Source organism: Esox lucius, chromosome 24 (assembly GCF_011004845.1).
Source record: "Esox lucius isolate fEsoLuc1 chromosome 24, fEsoLuc1.pri, whole genome shotgun sequence".
NCBI classification, from domain to species: domain Eukaryota; kingdom Metazoa; phylum Chordata; class Actinopteri; order Esociformes; family Esocidae; genus Esox; species Esox lucius.
This window is the reverse complement of record NC_047592.1, coordinates 28,246,654-28,267,883: the sequence shown is the minus strand read 5'-3', so window position 1 is coordinate 28,267,883 and position 21,230 is coordinate 28,246,654. Positions and strand designations below refer to the sequence as shown.

Here is a 21,230-nt window from a genome sequence, read left to right as displayed (position 1 = left end):
TTCCATTTTCAGTGTGTACATTTGCTAGGTGAATTCTGAAAGACACTAAGGGAAGTTTTGAACACCTCATCCTTAAATAATTCTAACCTGCTTGTTTGGTACTAGAAAGTCGTTTTTGGCTGTTTTTGATATCATTAAGTGAAGTTCTAGTACCACATTGGCAATTTGGCATGATCACTCAAGGATAAGGTGTTGGAGTAATGGTTGTTGGAAATGAGGCCTTTGTAGATTTAATCAAAAAGACTTAAATAGTAATGTTTTTACATCATTGATGTAACTATACTTTGAAAAGTTGAATACCACGTTGGTGAATAAGAGTAAAAAATGTCATTCAAAACAGCAACATTTTAAATGATTCCAAACTTTTGGCCCCCAGTATATAACTTTTATTGTCCTGTTAGACTTCAGATCAATTCCATGGCTAAAAGAAAGGTTTCCATAAAATGTATTTCAAATTGACTAACAATATTATTTGTTTTATAGATGCCACGCCAACCTGGATTTATGGTGTTGTGTTTTGTGTATGTCTGTGCGTGTGTTCAAGTGGCTCTATAGTTAGACTAAAATTTGTAATTGTAAAGTTCTGTTATATAATAATCTTCAAAGTGGAGTAAAACACAAATGGAAAGCATCAAGAAACACAACTTCTGGTGCAGTGGACATGCCAATCAGCCTTATGGTGGCACTAGCCTGTGATGTTGGACTTTTTGAAAGTTCACCACACCCATCCCTTTTGACCTAGTCTTGGAAATCAGTCCATAGGTTTATCTCCTCACTATGAACATTTCTGCCACTGAGACCCAAAAAATCGCCATCATGGATTTTCAGCCATCTTAGTTATTTTGAAAAACACTTAAAACTCTACTCATATGGCAGCAAATGACCAATCTTGTTGTAGTTTGACATTTGGCATGAAGATCTTTGGTATGAAGATCTTCAAGTGTTGTATGAACCAGACCGGTATGTAAAAAGCTACATGGGGTCATCTTTGGACAGAAACGAACATCCTTCCAACATTGGGTTAATGTTTGTACACGTGTACAGTTTGTCTTTTACCCTACATACCATATTGCATCATTTTCATGCTAACTAAATGCTGAAACCCACCAAATGCTGCTTGCAGCTTTAATTGAAGTTGGAAATGTAAAGACAATTGCTTAGTTACAGTAACATATACATTCCAAGGGGCTTCAAAGTCCCCTTAATGGCTGCTTGCAGCTATATTTGTAAGTACTTTTTCATGCTTACAGGTTAACACTATTGACTGAATAGGGTCTTGTGACAAATTGTGCCACTTGCTGTGATCAGGGATGACAACTCTCAGTGTTTTATGCAGTTAATAGAAATTAGTTATTTGAAACAATTTAAGGTTTCTGAATAGTTTCATTAAATATGTACTGACAAAAATGTACATTATAGGATATCGTTCAGTCAATTATTTAAATTGCTTCATATTGGTTAGCATGCTTGATAGTTATATATAGGCTATGTATAGATTATCCTTTACTCTCCTTGATATAAGGTTAAAATGCCTACACATTTCATTGAGCACAAAAGCTGTATGTGTAACCATCTTGTTAAGTCTCATGTAGGTCCATTCTACCTGATTTTATCAATAGATAGGAACTTGTAGTCTTCAAGCTGTAGCCTATCCCACGTCCGTGCCAAAATTACTGGCGTTGAAATAACTGAGAATTCCGCTAGGATAGACCCACGCTTCCTTCCTTACAGTTAAGACCTTCCCATTAAGCGGTTCGACCGTCAATTATGGTCACACGCCCTCTGATAAACATCCGCTGGTTGCTTTGCAGCCATGCGGTTTAAAATAAACCGAAACTGAAAGCACACTGTCATGGTCCCCCTCTCCTCCTGAGACTCCGGTTGTAAAATAAACTATAAAAGTGAATCACACTCCAGTTTCTGAATGCTACCAAGGCGTTAAGGGATCTGCAGGTGAGTGGATGGGATCATTTGGGTAACCGCTATAATAATTTATCCAATAACATTATTAGGCTATTATCATGAGATAATAAGACAAGTTAAGAGATTCAGACGACAGATTGCCTCATCAAGTCATGACGTACCAATATTTTCCAAATACAATGTAGAAACGGACTCGGTATTTTCAGCAGCTATTGATGGTTTTCCTGCTAACGGATATGTCGCCGGAGGGATCCTTTATGGATTCTAGATCAGAATGCAGTGGTGCGTCTATCTCCGGTGAGGACTGCCCCAGGATATCGTTCAGTGCGTCTATCTCCGGTGAGGACTGCCCCAGTCCTTCTGAATCGGTAGGACAATATATGAGTAATTCACTGAATGAGATGAATAGTTGCATAATAAGAAATGTATAGGAAATTATCCTGGAGATCAGTTTCTAATATTGCAGGTAACTTATCCCAGCCCACATGTATGCATCTATAGTAGTACAATAGGCTAAAAAAGCCAGTGTTCATATGACATGCATGTAATTCAGCCAGTAACATAAACATTTACAGCAATTCCAGTTCACATTTGAACTAGGTTTAGCTCTCAAGGAACAAAAATAAAGGTAATCTACTGGAAATTGAATGCATATTTTTTGTGAGTAATTATGGCCTTTATGTGACTGAGTGATTCCACCTATTTTTATTCCAGGAGAGAGGAAAAAAGGGAAGGAGTGTGGACCAGAGTGGGAAAAAAAGAGCAAAAAACAGAGACTCTGCCCGGAAAAGCAGAAAAAAACAGACAGAGAGAGCAGACATCCTCCACCAGGTCAGTCTCACTCCTTAATTTACATCTTTATTTTTTCTTTTATCATTTTCTCTGTCCCTCTTGTTTTCCCTTCAAAACTTTTTTATTTCAGCTGCACCTTCTGAGTGTGTCGCTTTTGATTTAAAGGACTTTATTATCATGAGTGGAAAATACGAAGGATAAAATAAAAATTATAACAAAAGTTGTACGTAATGTACACATACAAAGGTCTGAAAATGATAAAGGCACTTCAAATGTTACATTATTAAACATGTACAATGTGCTAAAAATGTGCAAATACAGTCGTTAAAGTATGATTGAAAAGCAAAAATGAATTAATAGATATATATTGGTTATGTTTACTCGACTGGTTAAAATGTTATCATGGCAACGATAGATCGAATCCTGAGCCAACAAACACATTTCTAAACTCGCACATGAATATAAATTAATCTGTATATGTCTGAAATAACAATGTATTTCTGCTGTCTTTCTCATAATCTCTCTCTTGCATGATAGGCTTTGTCTAATTTATACCACGTTCATGACAGCTTAGATACTCGGCTCCTACGAACCACGCATATATTGTTGTAAATAGTGCTTCCAATATTCTATTTCCAATTCTATTACACAGACAATATTTATCTATGAACATTTTCTAAATTGGATACATATCAGTGTATCCAACTTCTGAGTTTCCTTGAAGGTGGCATTATACTGCGTATTTAAAGTCTCTCATTCTCACTCAATTTGTCTTTCACTTTCTGTCTTTCAATCTGTCTGTCTATCTGTATGTCTAGATATGCCTCTCTCTCTCTCTACCTACCAACTTGCTGATGTTGCTCAGTTTTAAGTAAAGTTATGTTAGTGTGGCGTTGAAGCCTGGTACTTTTCCTGCTACTATAAATCCATTAGGTGATGAAAACACAAAACTGACCTAAAATCAGCAACCAGGGACAAATTCCTTCTCCTCTATAGAATTGCGGTAGGGAGACACAGCATTCCTTTCTAGCTGGTGTGTGCGTGTGTAGTACTCCATACACATTCCCATGTCAGTATGTGAACTTATTTGCCCTAATATGGTTTTACAGAAAGTACTCAAGTAGAGGGTCAAGGATAGTTAACTAGAGTGTGTGTGTATGATGCAACATGCCTTTGCAATCTAGAAGGGCATTTCTGGGAAAGACCTGCTCTTAAGAGAAACCCTTTCCCCCCCTTCCTCTCTCATACTCCCTCTTCCTCCTTCCCTCCCTCAATTCAGTGTACAGTTTGTAAATATGTGTAAATAGTTATTACAGACAAGGGAATATATATGTGTGTGTGTGTGTGTGTATACGTATATATGTGTGTATATATGTGTGTATGTATGTATGTGTATGTGTGTGTGTATATATACACACGGCTGACCTCAATGATCTAAAATATTGCTAACTGCCTCCACTGGTTGCCATTATTTTATGGCAACAGATCACATATATTGCTAATATGATTGCCCCTGGCTGTACTTCACCTAACAGACATGAGAGATTATCATTGTTTTATCTGTAGAAAATATGTCTCTAATGTGGTTAAACATTTGGCAGGAGATTAGGTACTGTAGTGCGTCCTGCTTTTGGTCTTTCTCTCTCCCACCTTCCCTGATGCAGAAACTAAGGATCCAAGCTAATCTCTCCAAATTGATAACAAATCATTGAAATGGCAAAATAAATGAAGAGAAACACATACACCGTAGTTCATACACTGTATAGAGTAAACTGTGACCTCTGTCCTAACTTGCATTTCTGACGCAGAATCAACTTCATCAAGTTTCCCTTTCACTCTTTTAAACTACTTTCCCTTTCTCTTCCGTCCTTTGGTAAAACCAGACTATAAACCAGTGTGATAGTGTTGTGTGTGGTAGTGTGGGTGTGCGTGTTTTTTTTTTTATTGGCACACACTTTCAGAGTGATCTCAGATCACGTCCATCCAGAACATTTCAACATCCTTAATAGTCTTAAGTGGACTGCCACCACAGATTTTTAGTTGCATTTAAGTCCGAAAACTGAGTTGACCAATGTAAAACATTGATTCTTAACTGTTGACAGTTAATTGTTAGACATAAGTCCAAGATTCCACAAGCCTTGGCAGTTCTTAAGCTGTAAATGATCCAGCACCATTTTACTGTGGGTATCAGCTGCTTTTCATTGTATGCAGTCCACTTTTGTCACCAAACATGCCAATGATGCGCATGGCCAAAAAGTTCAATTGTTTTCTCATCTGACCATAACACACGATTCCAAATGTTGTTTGAATACACTTGGCAAAGTCCAGACACTGCAGTTTGTCGGCTCAGTAAGGGCTTCTTTCTTGCAGCACTTCCATAGACTTTGTTGACATGAAGGTGGTGTCTAACAGTTAATTGTTAGACATTATAAGTACAAGATTCCACAAGCCTTGGCAGTTCTTAAGCTGTGATTCTTTGGATTCTACTTTTCCTCCCTCACCATCTTCCTCACTGTGTGTAAGGGAAGTGTGTAAGGGAAGTATGCACATGCATCCACTTCTTGGCATACTTGCAACTTTCCAGACTTCTGAAATGTTTTGATTATTGCCCTGAATGTGCTTAGAGGTATTTTCAACTGTGCAATTTCTTTTATCCTTTACTTGATCTGTGTATGTCAACAACCATCTGTCCTCTTTCAGCTGACACCTCTTTGGTTTTACTCATGGTCATGGATGACAAAGGGATTTTGTCATCGATGCGTGGGACTTCATATGTATACCCCAGAGAAACAGGAGCAAGTGAAAGGCATGAATACTGTTCCTGTAGAATGAAACTAAAAATAATGGAATTTTCAACAGATACCACCTTGTTTTGTTTTATTTTAAATATTATTTAGGGGAGACAACACATTTGTAATCTATGTTTTCCTGAAAAATTTTTTACTACTTGTTGGGTTCAGTTCACCAAACTTCTATATAGTCTAATTTGTCTAATGAGAAAGAACCACACCAAGAGTCAGAAAGACGTTTTAGAAGTCACTTCTGCAGAAGGGAGAGAGCCGTTAATCTCTACTGAGCCAGGAACGCGCCTGACAGTAGGATTCAACTCAGCAACTCACACTTCTCCATGGGTGGACTCGTTTTTATTTAGAAGCACAGCGTTCAGTAGTCATAACACACATGTCCTTTTCCTCTTGGTTATCTCTAGTTGTTATTGCAAACTGGAACATCTTGTTATTGCTCAAAGGTTGTACTGTCTCTGAGCGTTATATGTAGGAAGCATGGTGTTTCATATCTGCCAGTAATGAAAACCACATAACTGTTTCAATTGGAACATGTTATTCTAGGCTTATACTGAACGTAATTTAGATAGATTGGTGAAAGCTTTGGGGAATATGGGGTCCTGGGTCCTTTGCTAAGGGCTGTCAGGTCCCTGTACAACCGAAGCAGGAGCTTGGTCCGCATTGCCGGCAGTAAGTCAGACTTGTTCCCAGTGCATGTTGGACTCCGGCAGGGCTGCCCTTTGTCACCGGTTCTGTTCGTAATTTTTATGGACAGAATTTCTAGGCGCAGCCAGGGGCCGGAGGGTGTCAGGTTTGGGGACCACACAATTTCGTCTCTGCTCTTTGCAGATGATGTTGTCGTGTTGGCCCCTTCTAACCAGGACCTTCAGCATGCGCTGGGACGGTTTGCAGCCGAGTGTGAAGCGGTGGGGATGAAAATCAGTACCTCCAAATCCGAGGCCATGGTCCTCAGTCGGAAAAGGGTGGCTTGCCCACTTCAGGTTGGTGGAGAGTGCCTGCCTCAAGTGGAGGAGTTTAAGTATCTAGGGGTCTTGTTCACGAGTGAGGGAAGGATGGAACGGGAGATTGACAGACGGATCGGTGCAGCTTCTGCAGTAATGCAGTCGATGTATCGGTCTGTCGTGGTGAAGAAAGAGCTGAGCCGCAAGGCGAAGCTCTCGATTTACCAGTCAATCTACGTTCCTACTCTCACCTATGGTCATGAGCTTTGGGTCATGACCGAAAGGACAAGATCCCGGATACAGGCGGCCGAAATGAGCTTTCTCCGCAGGGTGGCCGGGCGATCCCTTAGAGATAGGGTGAGAAGCTCGGTCACCCGGGAGGAGCTCAGAGTAGAGCCGCTGCTCCTCCACATCGAGAGGGGTCAGCTGAGGTGGCTTGGGCATCTTTTTCGGATGCCTCCGGAACGCCTTCCTGGGAAGGTGTTCCGGTCCCGTCCCACCGGGAGGAGACCCCGGGGAAGACCTAGGACACGCTGGAGGGACTATGTCTCCCGGCTGGCCTGGGAACGCCTCGGTGTCCCCCCGGAAGAGCTGGAGGAAGTGTCTGGGGAGAGGGAAGTCTGGGCATCCCTGCTTAGACTGCTGCCCCCGCGACCCGGCCCCGGATAAGCGGAAGAAGATGGTATGGTATGGTGAAAGCTTTCACAATGATTGAGACAGATCCTATATGAAACATTAACTTCTTACATTTCCCTCCTGTTGTTCCCATTGAAATCAGATGATGCACCTCTCCGGGTTAAGATTTTCAGTGCAACCTTCATAAAAGGAAAACAGGATAGAAATGCACCAGACAGCACTCTGGGGGAGGCGAAAACCCGAAAGCATATGGGCAAAAATTCCTCCTCCGGCCCTCGGAAGGAGCGACCACCCTAATTTTGGTCTGGTTATTTACATTTTTACACAGTCTAAACATCGTCATACGGTCTGTCATACATTTCCTGTCCATTGAGTTGTTGGTAATGTATCTCTGCATACTGGATCATAGCCCCAGTCATAGTGCGCTTAACCATAACTTGAATGATGGGAATACAGCAGCAGAAAACAAACAAGCAAATCCTTGTGGTTTTTCCCTGTGGCTGGTGAGTGAGTGTCTTTTGGTTTCTTCGGCGGACAAGGGTTTTGATACCGTCCGTCTTCCCACTTACTCAAGGGCAGCGTCTGGTGTCAACTTCTTGCACTGGGACTGATGTATCCAGGTGCTTCGTTCTGCGATTTCTACCGCAGTTGGGGTGGTAATGAGTACTCGGAACGGTCCTTCCCACTTGGGTGTCGCCCAGGACTTCCTTTTGATGACCTTTATCTGGATTTCGTCACCCGGTTTCAGGAGAGCCTGTGGAAGAGAAGACAAGGAGACTGGCAAGTTACTGGCATTTTGCACACTCTTTTCTCTAAACATTTTGCACATCCATTCTGTCAATGGGTCCAATTCCCCCTCATTCTCCTGCCATGGTTCCCCCTCCCACAAAGCTAATCTGAAAGGTCTCCCATATACTATCTCGAAAGGTGTCAGGCCCATTGTGTTTGGTACTATTCTCATTTACATTTTGACTAACGGCAGACATTCCGGCCATGTTTTATTTGTTTGTTCCATGGTTTTCCTAAGCCTTAGCTTGATAGTCCCGTTCGTACGCTCGACCAACCCTGCACTTTGGGGGTGGTATGAACAGTGATTTTTCAATGTAATTCCTAAATGTTGACTCATGTTCTGTATGATTTCATTTACAAAATGAGTCCCATTATCACTCCAGATTACTCTCGGGATACCATGATTTGGAACAATTTCTTTACATGTTACCTTGAGGGTTGTGCTTACAGCAAATCAAACACTGTCTACAAATTTTTTTAAAATAAGAGTTTAGTCCTGGAGATGCGTGGAACGCATTCCTTATTATTAGTTCCATCCCTCCTGTTGAGACATGGCAGGGACCATGGCTCAATCTTGCAGCCAGAGCGAACACGTTTCTTGGCAGTCAGGGTTTGTCCCCTACAGTGTATATCCCTCCATCGTTCTTTGCGGCACCATCCCATTCCCATCGTTCTTTTTCCACTATTGATGCGTGCTGTTGCATATCCTTCAATACCTCAATTGGTATGAGGGGGTTGATTTGAGTGTTCAGTGTCAGGGCCGACATAGAGGTGAACAGTGTTCCGCCTCCTTTGGTTCAATCTTGATGACGTGGGTCTCATCATACTCTGGTTCTTGTATCCGGTCTTGTATGGGTTCAGTCATGTAGACCACACCTGAACCACCCCTCCCTACCTGCCGTCCTACCATCCAATGTTCTCCAGTGGTTGTGGTTACCGTCCACCCGGTGTGTTGTCCCACCATGCTGATCATGATCGGGTGTGTCAGGGCTGCCAATTTCGCTGCAGCGTCGGCCAATGCATTCCCCTTGCTTACATCATCTGTCCCCTTCGTGTGTGCCTTACATTTTACCACGGCCAATGCTCTTGGAAGCTGTATAGTTACTAACAGCTTTATGAGTAACTCCGCATGTTCCACGGGTCTGCCAGTGGAGGTGGTCATGCCTCTTCTTGCCCACTGTGCAGCGTAGACGTGTAGGGTTGAATGGGCATACTGGCTGTCAGTGTAGATGGATACCTCTTTTCCTGCATATAAGATGCATGCTTCCGTTAATGCAATTATCTCTGCTGCCTGTGCCGAGAGATTTGATGGTAGTCGTTCAGCCTTTAGCGTCTTTTCTAGCGTAACTACTGCATATCCCACTTGGTTCTTTCCCGTTTCTGATTTGGACGCAGACCCATCCACAAAAACCTGGTCTGCTCCAGGCAGGGCTACATCTTTCAAATCTGGTCTCGGCTTGCAGCACTTCTCAGTTCGTTCCATGCACTCATGCGGGTCTCCATCTTCAGGTGTCGGTAAAAGGGTGGCCGGGTTCAAAGTAGTGCATCGCTCAATAGTCAGATGTGGTTGTGACAACAGTATAGCTGATACTGCCAAGTGTCGAGCCGGTGACATGAATGACATCTTGGTGCACGTTATTAACATATCGACGGAATGAGGGACTCGGAGAGTAAGTGGGTGGAATAACACCACTTCGGCTGAGGCTTGGATTGCCAAGGCCGCAGCACAAACTGCGCCTACACAGGGTGGTAAGGCTGCAGCCACTGGATCCAGTCTTTTGGAGTAGAAAGCTACAGGTCTTAGTTTTGTGCCGAACGATTGGAGCAGGACCGAAGTCATGAACTTGCCTTTATAGTCCACTGTTTGGATGAACAATTTTGCATAGTCCGGTACGGCCAGTACTCCTGCCGATGCTATCTGGTTCTTCAATATTTCGAAAGCTTCGGTGCCTTCTGGATTCCAGATGATGTTATCTTTCATTGCCATTTCTGTGGTGTAGATGAGTTCCAGTAATGGTTGGGTGATCTTCGCATAGTTTGGAATCCATGAGCGGCAGTAATTGGTCAGTCCCAAAAAGGCCATCATGTGTTTCTTGGTGTTTGGCTTTGGGCAATTCTGCACGGCCACTTTCCGGGCATTTGTGAGTTGTTTCCCTGAGGCTTTATTTCCCGTGTTGGCTAAATGTTTTAATAGCTTGATGGCTTCTTCCTTGTTCTCCTTTTCTGATGGACTGGCTAGTAGTATATCATCGACATAAACTAGGATCTGGGAGGTTGGTTTGGTATCATGTAAGCTCAAACATGCTTCAATTTCTTGGGAGAAGATAGTAGGGCTTTCACAGTAGCCTTGGGGAAGTCGGGTGTAGGTGTATTTCTTCCCATTAAAGGTGAAACCAAACCAATGTCTGGCATCAGGATGCAATGGAATGGAGAAGAAAGCGTTACTCAAATCCACCACGGTGAAAAACATTTGGTGGGGTTTCAAACTGTTTAACAATGTATGTGGGTCGGGGACGCACGGGGCTCTTGATTTTACTGCTGCATTCACACCTCTCAGGTCTTGCACCAGCCTCCATGCTCCTGAATCTGCCTTTTTTACTGGGAAAATGGGTGTATTGCATTCACATGTTGGGTCTTCCACCAGTACAGTAGCTTTTGCCATGTCCGAGATTACTGGTGCGATTCCTGCAATTGCATCTGGCTTCAGGGGGTATTGCCGTATCCTAGGTCTGTAAGATGATTTGGGTGTTATTTCTATTGGTTTGGCCGTTGTCATTAGTCCCAAATCAGTTTTAGACTTGGCCCACAGCGTGGTAGGGACCCCAGGAAAATCTTCAGCTGAATATAAGATACAAGGACTTTGTCAATAAAATGTTTTGTGTTTGAGACATTTTGTTGAAATTAAAGTATTAAGAAACTTCTGCAAAATTATCAGTTTCTCTGGTTTTAACATTCATAGAGTAAAATGAACAGTTTTGTTTCATTCTATAAACTACTGAAAACATTACTATTTAGTTTTTATTTCTAGAAAATAACAACTGATAAAAATAACCAAAAAAAGAAGCATTGTTTTCAGACCTCAAATAATGCAAAGAAAACATATTCAATTTTCCACAACAGTATACTAATGTTTTAACTTAGGAAGAGTACAGAAATCAATATTTGGTGGAATAACCCTGATTTTTAAACCCAGCCTTCATGTGTCTTGGCATGATCTCCACCAGTCTGTCACATTGCTGTTGGGTGACTTTATTCCACTCCACCTCCATGCTTCACGGTTGGGATGGTGTTCTTGGGGTTGTATTCATCCAAAACACGCCGAGTGGAGTTTAGACCAAAAAGCTATATTTTTGTCTCATCAGACCACATTACCTTCTCCCATTCCTCCTCTGGATCATCCAGATGGTCCTTGGCAAACTTCAGATGGGCCTGGACATGCAGATTTTAATCCATGACGGCGTAGTGTGTTACTAATGGTTTTCTTTGAGACTGTAGTCCCTGCTCTATTCAGGTCATTGACCAGGCCCTGCCATGTAGTTCTGGGCTGATCCCTCACCTTCCTCATGATCATTGATGCCCCACGAGGTGAGATCTTGCATGGAGCCCCAGACCGAGGGAGATTGACCGTGATCTTGAACTTCTTCCATTTTTTAATAATTGCACCAACATTTGTTGCCTTCTCACCAAGCTGCTTGCCTATTGTCCTGTAGCCCATCCCAGCCTTGTGCAGGTCTACAATTTTATCCCTGATGTCCTTACACAGCTCTCTGGTCTTGGCCATTGTGGAGAGGTCTGTTTGATTGAGTGTGTGGACAGGTGTCTTTTATACAGGTAACGAGTTCAAACAGGTGCAGTTAATACAGGTAATGAGTGGAGAATAGGAGGGTTTCTTAAAGAAAAACTAACAGGTCTGTGAGAGCTGGAATTCTTACTGGTTGGTAGGTGATCAAATACTTAGGTCATGCAATAAAATGCAAATTAATTATAAAAAAATCATACAATGTGATTTTCTGGATTCTGTCTTTCACAGTTGAAGTGTACCTATGATAAAAATTACAGACCTCTACATGCTTTGTAAGTAGGAAAACCTGCAAAATCGGCAGTGTATCAAATACTTGTTCTCCCCATTGTATATAATGACCTGGTAAGGGTTGATATGTAAAGAAGTATATGATTGAAAAATATAATTTAGCCAGGATAACAGCGTATTAATCGTTGGTAAAGAGACAAGACATTTTTTTACTTACATGTTTAGGGGACCAAGTACCATAGGTTGTCACTCTTCGTGTGGTGTTTTGTGAGCAAGGAACCAGGTGCAGGCATATATCGCGTTCGTGGGTTTATTTAACAAACAAGAAAACCGAAACAACGAACAGAAAACTATAACTTATATACTGAATGAAATAAAGGTGCGCGACAACACGTCTTATACATATAATCTCTCAAACAGTACATACACGTAACTCTCACCAATAGACGAACTGACAATAACAATGATCCATGTGCGGAGCAGAGGGGAAACATTTAAACACATACAAATTACCTAACAGGGACCTGGTGTGAACGATAATAGACATGTGACACAGAACAAGTCCGGGATGCATTTGTGTGTGACGGGAAACTGAGAATATCTGGCACGCGTGACAGTACCCCCCCCCCCCCCAAAGGCCCGGCCACCGGACGGGCCAAGACGAACCCCACCCCAAGGGAGGCAGCGCAGAACCCCCATCGGCACAAACCCGCCGAGGGGGCGGAACAGCCGAGACTAACCAGGGCGGCGGAGCCGTCGGGACAGGCCGGGGAGGCAGAGCCGGCAGAGGATCAGGAGCCGGGAGAGCCGGCGGAGGTTCAGGAGCCGGAAGAGCCGGCGGAGGATCAGAAGTCGGGAGAGCCGACGGAGGATCAGAAGCCGGGAGAGCAGACGGAGGATCAGAAGCCGGGAGAGCCGACGGTGGATCAGAAGCCGGGAAAGCCGACGGAGGATCAGAAGCCGGGAGAGCCGACGGAGGATCAGAAGCCGGGAGAGCCGACGGAGGATCAGAAGCCGGGAGAGCCGACAGAGGGTCGGTAGCCGGCGGAGGGTTCGAAGCTGGGAGAGGAGAGGGCGCCGGGGCGGCCGGGACAGGAGAGGACGCCGGGGCGGCCGGGACAGGAGAGGGCGCCGGGGTGGCCGGGACAGAAGAGGGCGCCAGCGACCAGACCCAGGCAAGCTCAGGCAGCAGAGGCCACTCCTCCACGGGCTCAGGCGGCAGAGGCCACTCCTCCACGGGCTCAGGCAGCAGAGGCCACTCCTCCACAGGCTCGGGAGGCACGGGATGCCGCTTCTGGCAAATTGGAGGCACGGGATGCCGCTTCTGGCAATTAGGAGCAGAGATGGGGACAAGTCACACATGGTCAAGTCCAAGCAAGTCTCAAGTCTAAACCATCAAGTCTCGAGTCAAGTCACAAGTCACAGTTCAGATAAATCAAGCAAGTCAAGTCAAGGGTTCACCCTAAGCAAGTCAAGTCGAGTCAAGTCACAGTACTAAAGAAATGAACACACACACACACTGTCCTCTGTTTCTGACGTGCGCTCGGTGCGAAGCTCGATTTCAAAATCAAATATTTTTCTCCTCCGCGGTACAATTTTTTGGGGGGACGAAGCGGAAGGATCTTGAATCAGCCTGAAGGGGTTGTTTTCGCTATAACAACCGCCTCGCTATACCTTATCCCGCTTATTACATGGCTAGCTACCAAATAAATCTATAATTTCACACAAAATATTGATTTCAAAAGGAATTTATTGATTTAAAAACGATTGTATTGCTTCCTCTAAAGAAAATAGTCCGTTCCGTCTCTGGTTAGAATCCTGCTGCGTCAATTGCAACCCGCTGTTTTTCAAGGCAACGGTCTGTTATCAAGAAATAACACGCATTCTGCACTGGAATTCAGCCAATCCATGTAATAAGGGCTAATAATAACAACAACCTTATAAACTAATTATTGTGACTGAAAAACTGCCTAATATGTAATTACGTTGTAATTATTCTTGTCTGTATGAGTAAAAAAAAAAAACTCTTCGAAATGTTTAGGTGCTAATCACATCGGCGCCTCCATGTTAGCCTTTCATACAATAAAGTTAATGCTTTTTAGTTTCCACACGCAGTCCACAAACACTTGAAAATGCCCACATTTAATACAGACATTATAGCCTATGTGTAATAATATACATGCCCGCTCATTTTAAGATGCCCATCAACATTAAAATTCAGGCTATGCCACTGTTATAGTCAAATTTCCTTACATCTATTTACCAGACGTATTCAGTAATGATAATGGTCACATTTCTAACAAGAAAAAAAACCAAACATAATATGCAACCAAGGCCAAATTATGACAAACAAAAGATTAATTAATTACATTAGTAACTTAAACGTAATAGAGTGAAACTGAATATAAAGATATTACTTTCTTACCTTTCCTTGTGGTTCTTAAAATAACGAATGAAATTTGACGTTGTTGCATATTTTGCATCTGGCAAATCTTTTTTTATTCACACGGTCCAGTTCAACGTCTTTGTATCCAAACGATACTATTTGTGGAGCTCGACTAACGTTACTGTCTGCCATGTTTTGCGCGGTTTGAATTGTGCAGCGTTAAAGGCACATACGCTGATTAGTGGTGCTGATGTCACAACATGTAAAATAATTGTATTGCTGTTTGTTTATTATAAGTTCAAGTCATTGTCGAGTCTTCCACTTCAAGTCAAGTCAAGTCTCAAGTAACTTGTTCTCAAGTCAAAGTCAAGTCAAGTCATTTTCATACTTTAATCAAGCAAGTCACAAGTCCTGAAAATTGTGACTCGAGTCAGACTCGAGTCAAGTCATGTGACTCGAGTCCCCCACCTCTGATTAGGAGGCACGGGGTGCCGCTTCTGGCAATTAGGAGGCATGGGGTGCCGCTTCTGCTAGGTAGGAGGCGCTGGCTGCCGCTTCTGTGCAGCAGGGAGTGCTGGCTGCAGCTCCCGGACAGCAGGGGGCGCTGGCTGCGGCTCCCGGGCAGCAGGGAACAGTCGGCGCCATGGCGCAGACACTGGACGTAGAGGAGGTGCCGTCACGACCCTCCTCGGGCACCCCCATAGCCTCCCCCTAAAACATTTCTGGGGAGGCCTCGGTTCTGTGGAGGACTGCGGACCAGGTGTTGGGCACCTTGCCCTCGAGTGCTGTGCTGCCCTTTTCGGCTGGGCTCTCCCCGACGAAGGGAAGAGGTCCCTCCGCAGACGGAATGGGTACCGGGCCAGCAGCTCCTTAGTGCTTGTGATGGCCCGTTGTCTGCACGCCTCCCCGAGTACGCGCTCGACGCGCTCCACGGTAAAGGGAGCTTCCCGCTCCAGGTCTCAGTAGAGAAACGTGCCGAGCATGCACTCGAGGAGGCGGCGATTCCACAGGTTATCTTCCTCCATCGTAGCCTGCTGGTTCCAGTTTTGGTGGATCATTCTGTCACTCTTCGTGTGGTGTTTCGTGAGCAAGGAACCAGGTGCAGGCATATATCGCATTTGTGGGTTTATTCAACAAACAAGAAAACCGAAACAACGAACGGAAAACTATAACTTATATATAACATTTAAACACATACAAATTAGCTAACAGGGACCTGGTATGAACGATAATAGACATGTGACACAGAACAAGTCCGGGATGCATTTGTGTGTGATGGGAAACTGAGAATATCTGGCACGGCGGCCCTGCTGCTCATCGCACCGTGACATAGGTACTGGTACCCTATTGGTTTTGTTAGTTTTATTATTATTAGGGGACCAGGTACCATTTTCACAGGTCCATAGCTCGATCCCCTCTGGTTCAAAACGCTTCAAAACGCTCTGAAGGACCTTGGCCATCATGGTACCCATACTCCTCATGGTTGCGCTGTAGCACTCAGCCAAATACTTGTTCTCCCCACTGTATATGTTTCAAATCGTGTGTGCTTGAGTACAGAGCCTAAATAATTTTTTTTTTCACTGTCCAAATACCTATGGACTGATCTGTATTACAGGGGATTAGAAGGTAAGATAAGAGGGCAAAAAGTTCTTACCGTAATACAGACCTAAAGCTCATAGCTTTGATTTGTGTACCATATATATGAAATCGTGGTATTTTCAAACGATATCTAGGGATGCATTAATGCTAGTACCTTTTCTAGGGAATCACCGCTACAGATAGAAATAGCGAAAGATGGGTCAGGTGGATATCAACCACTTTGGGAAAATTATTTCTCAAATATTTTAAAGTTTTTCTCTCTCTTTAAATGAAATGAAAACTGATTTTATTTTAAACCTAAATGTTTCTCACCTCTTCATGCCAAAATTCTCTCCCTCTGCTCTCTCTCTCTTACTGCAGGAGCTACAGACCCTGGAGTGTTGTAACTCAGCTCTGGAGAAAGAGATTGCTGGTCTACGAAGAGAGTTCCAGCATTACACAGTTACCTTGGAGCAACACCAACCTCTCTGCCGCCTCGGACCTTGCCCTATTCCTCAAGATGCCCCCAGCTGTCCGATCCTGCCCCTGTCCAATAAAAATATTTTTCCTGTGACTACCCCTGGACCTTCTAAGAGCCAGCAAAGTACCAAAGGCTCTCTTATTACAGAGACTGGAGGGCAGAGAACGTATTCACCTGCCCCTTCTCCTACCTTGTCACTGGTGTCTGCTTTCACAAATATTCCCTCAGCTACCCATGTGACAAATACTAACCCTTACCCTATACTTTCCTCTTTAATTACCTCAGGGTCTAGTATTGCCCCAACAACTACCGTAGAGTCCTTTCTTGCCACACAAACTACTTCAAACCATCTTTCCCCAATTACTGACACTGGCCCTCATCTGGCCTCTTCAACTCTATCATCTCTCCCTATGACCTGCCAGGTGACCCAGTACCCTCTGACCTTATTGACATCAGCCAATGAACACCCAGTAGAGCTTTCTCTCTCTGACATTCTGGACAGTCCTGATTGGCTCTGCGCGCCCGAATCGACTACATGGTGCAGGTTCTAATGGAATCAGACTGTGGTGAGAAGTTAGTAAAGACCACAGGGCATTTACCTGAACTGCCAAAATGGTAGTCCATTTCTGGATTATGGTGGAGCTGGCCTCTAGACACTGATCTAAAGTCAATTTGGGCCATTCCCACTCATTAATTAGGTTAGGATGAACAGAGTGGAAACTGATCCTAGATCTGTGGTCAAGAGTCCATTGTGAAATTATATTAATATATTTAGACTATGAATGTAATTATTCAACATTCTAAAATGTATATTTTTTTATGTGTCCGTAACCTCTTAACATGATATTTATAATAACGTGATACGATCATTTGGGATGGAGGTGATTTGTTGAATGCAATATTGAACTCTAGAATCAAACACAATGAAAAATGATGTCGATATTGTGCCAAATAAGGGTTTATTGGTTTGTGCATGTAATGTTTATGTTAGTGATATTGTTCTTTAAGTTTATAGAATTTATATATTTTGGAGTGCTTTAGTAAGGTGGTGAGAATATGTAAAAAGTGACAGAGTTTTGAACTATGTTCTTACACTTAAATCACAATGGGGAAAAAACAGAGTATACCACAATCAGCAATATGCTGAGATTTATAGATTTTATATACAGTGTATGTAAACCCAGAGGCATATTTTGTAAATGAACAATTATACATGTTACTTGTCATAACACAAAACGCCACTACCCAAGGAAAGCCTTTTTAATGCATTATTTTTTCCACTATAACACTTTACATATGCATTGGTAAACATGAATTAACATGTTAATTAACATTACCTGATGTGTTTACAGATACATCTGTTCATTGTTAAATAAACATGTTAACAGATATACACTGATCAGCCATAACATTATGACTACTAACACTGATAATCTCATTATCATGGCCCCTGTCAGTGGATGGGATATTAGGCAGCAAGTGAACATTCTGTCCTCAAAGTTTATGTGTTAGAAGCAGTGGTCAGTACCTATGAAAAGTGGTCCAAGGAAGGAAAAGCGGCCAAGGCTCGTTGATGCACATGGGGAGCAATGGCTGGCTCGTGTGGTCCGATCCAACAGATGAGCTACTGTAGCTCAAATTGCTGAAAAGGTTCATGCTGTTACTGTTAGAAAGGTGTTAGAACACACAGTGCATCGCAGTTTGTTGTGTACAGGGCTGCGTAGCAGGTAGACCAGTCAGGGTGCCCATGCTGACCCCTCTCCACTGCCAAAAGTGTCTACAATGGGCATGTGAGCATCACAACTGGACCACGGATTAACGGAAGAAGGTGGCCTGGTCTGATGAATCACATTTTGTAATGCATCACGTGGATGGACGGCTGTGTGTGCATCGCTTACCTGGAGAACACATGCCACCAGGATGTACTATATGAAGGAGGCAAGCCAGCGTAGGCAGTGTGATGCTTTGGGCAATGTTCTGCTGGTAAACCTTGGATCCTACCATTCATGTGGATGTTACTTTGACACGTACCACCTACCTCAGCATTGTTGCAGACCATGTGTACTCTTGAATGGCAACGGTATTCCCTGATGGTATTGGCCTCTTTCGGCAGGTTAATGCGGCCTGCCACAAATCAAAAATGGTTCAGGAATGGTTTGAGGAACACAACAACAAGTTCAAGGTGTTGACTTGGCCTCCAAATTCCCCAAATCTTTTTTGTTTCAATCTTGATAATTACGGCTTACATCGCATGGAAATAAAAAATCCAGTATCACAAACTATTAGAATATAAAATGTACAATACAGAAATGTCGACCTGAGAACAGCTCTCATCAGCTAATTAACTGCCTGAGCCTTCAGTACACACAACCACAATCATGGGGAAGACTGCTGATTTGACAGTTGTCCAGAAGACACTCATCAACACCCATCACAAGGAGGGTAAGTGTTGTGGAAATGTTGAAACCTGATGCATTCTTACTGTTTAAAGGACTGAGTCCCGTTGTTTGATGTGAGAATGAATGAGTTACTAGTTAAAGATGCCGAGAGGGATCTGGTATTTGTCCTAGGGGGACATCCTTGACCAGCTTCCTTGACCGGCACCAGTGTATTAGATGGTTACTCGTAAATCTGTATAACCCTTTAGTGTCTCTGTTGATTATCCAGACATTGTGTCTCCTCAGGAGTTAAGGATAAGGTGGGGGGACAGCCCGCCCTTTGGGTAAATGTTACACAAGACAGATGGGCAACAACTTACCACACCTCTTTTCTATGTGATATATATTGTTGAATGAGCTATATTGAGTTAGAAACTCCTCGGATGATTATGTTTGTAAGCGTTTGACGCGTCTCTCATATTTGCAAATATTAATAAAACTGTTAGAATGTGCCAAGAGTATTTCGTCTCTGTACTTCCTTCTTAAAGAGTTCTGATCGATAAAATTACCATCACAGTAAGCCATAGAAGGTCATGCTGAAAGGGCTGGCTGTTCGCAGAGTGCTGTATCAAAGCATATTCATGGAAAGTTGACTGTGGTAGGAAAAGGTGAACAAGCAACAGGTATGAAAAAATTTAAATGCACCTGTACTGTGGCAGAAGTTACTAAATATGTAATAATGGTTGCAGGAGGAATGTGTCACAACTAGGGCTGTCACAGTTAACGCGTGCAAATTACTAAAAAAACAGTAGTTGCCATTAACACATTTTTTTTTTTTTTACCTCAGAGCCATCTATAGTTAGAGCTCGACATTAGCGGGAGCTGATAGGATCATGCCACAACCACGTACTTATTGTTTAACAGTAATTTAATTGGCGGTTGAGTTGACCCGAGTGCTTCACAGGAATTTGTTTTCCAGTATATCATTGAAGAGTTGGCATTCATGTTGTGAATTGTGTTTACGCTACACTAGTTTAACAACAACAGCCTGAAAAAGCATTAGTTGGCTATAATGGATGTGAGTAAATTAGAATATCTCTCCTTGCAGTCTCACTACAAAACCCCATCAAACAAGAATGCTAGCCGTGTTTCCCCTAACTCTGTTGTGTGAATCCACCTGCTAACACTTTGCTTCTAGCATGGTAAGATGTCATTATTTGATGTTGTTGCTAATTTAAGCTAAGCATTCATGTTTTCACCAAAGCATATTCTAATGGTTGAATTAACAAACAACATCTTTGCCATTGCCTATTCAAGTAGCTTACCTCATGCATTTGGTTGAATTTGGGAATAATTCAATAGGAACACAAGTACTTGGTTGTGGCTAAGCATATATCAGGAAATCTAATGTTTACAGGCCCCCATCTAAACCCAATTCTACACACATATCAGCCTAAACATCAAAGGACAATAACTTCACAAGCTTAGGTGTGATTCAGTGGGGTAAATGCCTGCATAACCAGCAGCTGATCGGATAAGAGGGTCTGATATGTGTTGTGTACAGCAGCCTATCGTAGCAGTAATTGTCCTTGGTGCCTTAATCATGAGAAGAATATGAGATGGTAAAACTATGGGATCATAGACCAGCAACCTTCTATTTAGATTTACACATTTATATGCAGTTTATATGCAGTTTCATTTTCTTGCACAATTAACAGTTTATTTGCAAACAGAGAGACTCGTCAAACGCTTACAAAAATAATAATCTGAGGAGTCTCTAACTTAATACATGAACAGTTCGTATTTATTACAGTAAAAAGGGGAGTGGTAAGATGCTGCCCATCTGTATAGGGCGGGCTGTCCCCTCACCTGGGTAACCTCTTCAACTCTAGGAGAAGACTCACTGCATCTGGACAAACAATAGATAGACTCTGATGAGTTATACAGATTTACGAGTAACCATATAATCTGCTGATACCAGTCAATAATGACCCTAAACACCAGATGCCCCTCTCCCACATTCATTTTCTTATCCAAACATGGGGACTCAGTACCTTTAACTAGTAACCCATTTATACATGAATAGGACCAAGTATACACTCACCTAAAGGATTATTAGGAACACCATACTAATACTGTGTTTGACCCCCTTTTGCCTTCAGAACTGCCTTAATTCTACGTGGCATTGATTCAACAAGGTGCTGAAAGCATTCTTTAGAAATGTTGGCCCATATTGATAGGATAGCATCTTGCAGTTGATGGAGATTTGTGGGATGCACATCCAGGGCACGAAGCTCCCGTTCCACCACATCCCAAAGATGCTCTATTGGGTTGAGATCTGGTGACTGTGGGGGCCATTTCAGTACAGTGAACTCATTGTCATGTTCAAGAAACCAATTTGAAATGATTCAAGCTTTGTGACATGGTGCCTTATCCTGCTGGAAGTAGCCATCAGAGGATGGGTACATTGTGGTCATAAAGGGATGGACATG

At 42.9% G+C, this 21,230-nt stretch overlaps 1 protein-coding gene across 4 annotated transcripts; it reads left to right on the top strand.

The window, feature by feature from the left end:
• The first annotated feature begins 1,849 nt into the window (after window positions 1-1,849).
• batf2 (basic leucine zipper ATF-like transcription factor 2) lies at window positions 1,850-17,788 on the top strand. Of its 4 annotated transcripts, none has more exons than XM_020043096.3 (4): window positions 1,850-1,953; window positions 2,130-2,291; window positions 2,638-2,754; window positions 16,261-17,787. In XM_020043096.3, the coding sequence occupies exons 2-4, from the start codon at window positions 2,139-2,141 to the stop codon at window positions 16,909-16,911; spliced, it is 921 nt and encodes a 306-aa protein (XP_019898655.2). In that variant the 5' UTR covers window positions 1,850-1,953; window positions 2,130-2,138; the 3' UTR covers window positions 16,912-17,787. The 4 variants fall into 4 exon arrangements, 3 of the variants coding, with proteins under 3 accessions (XP_019898655.2, XP_019898656.2, XP_019898654.2); XM_020043097.3 differs by having other exon boundaries at window positions 1,851-1,953; window positions 2,133-2,291; XM_020043095.3 differs by having other exon boundaries at window positions 1,852-1,953; window positions 2,109-2,291.
• The last annotated feature ends 3,442 nt before the right edge of the window (window positions 17,789-21,230 follow it).

Excerpts from the sequence above, each read along its gene's own strand:
- batf2 (XM_020043096.3), top strand. The coding sequence starts at position 2,139 with ATGGTTTTCCTGCTAACGGATATGTCGCCGGAGGGATCCTTTATGGAT. Across the intron at positions 2,292-2,637 it reads GCCCCAGTCCTTCTGAATCG|GAGAGAGGAAAAAAGGGAAG; the intron begins GTAGGACAATAT and ends TTTTTATTCCAG. Across the intron at positions 2,755-16,260 it reads GAGCAGACATCCTCCACCAG|GAGCTACAGACCCTGGAGTG; the intron begins GTCAGTCTCACT and ends CTCTTACTGCAG.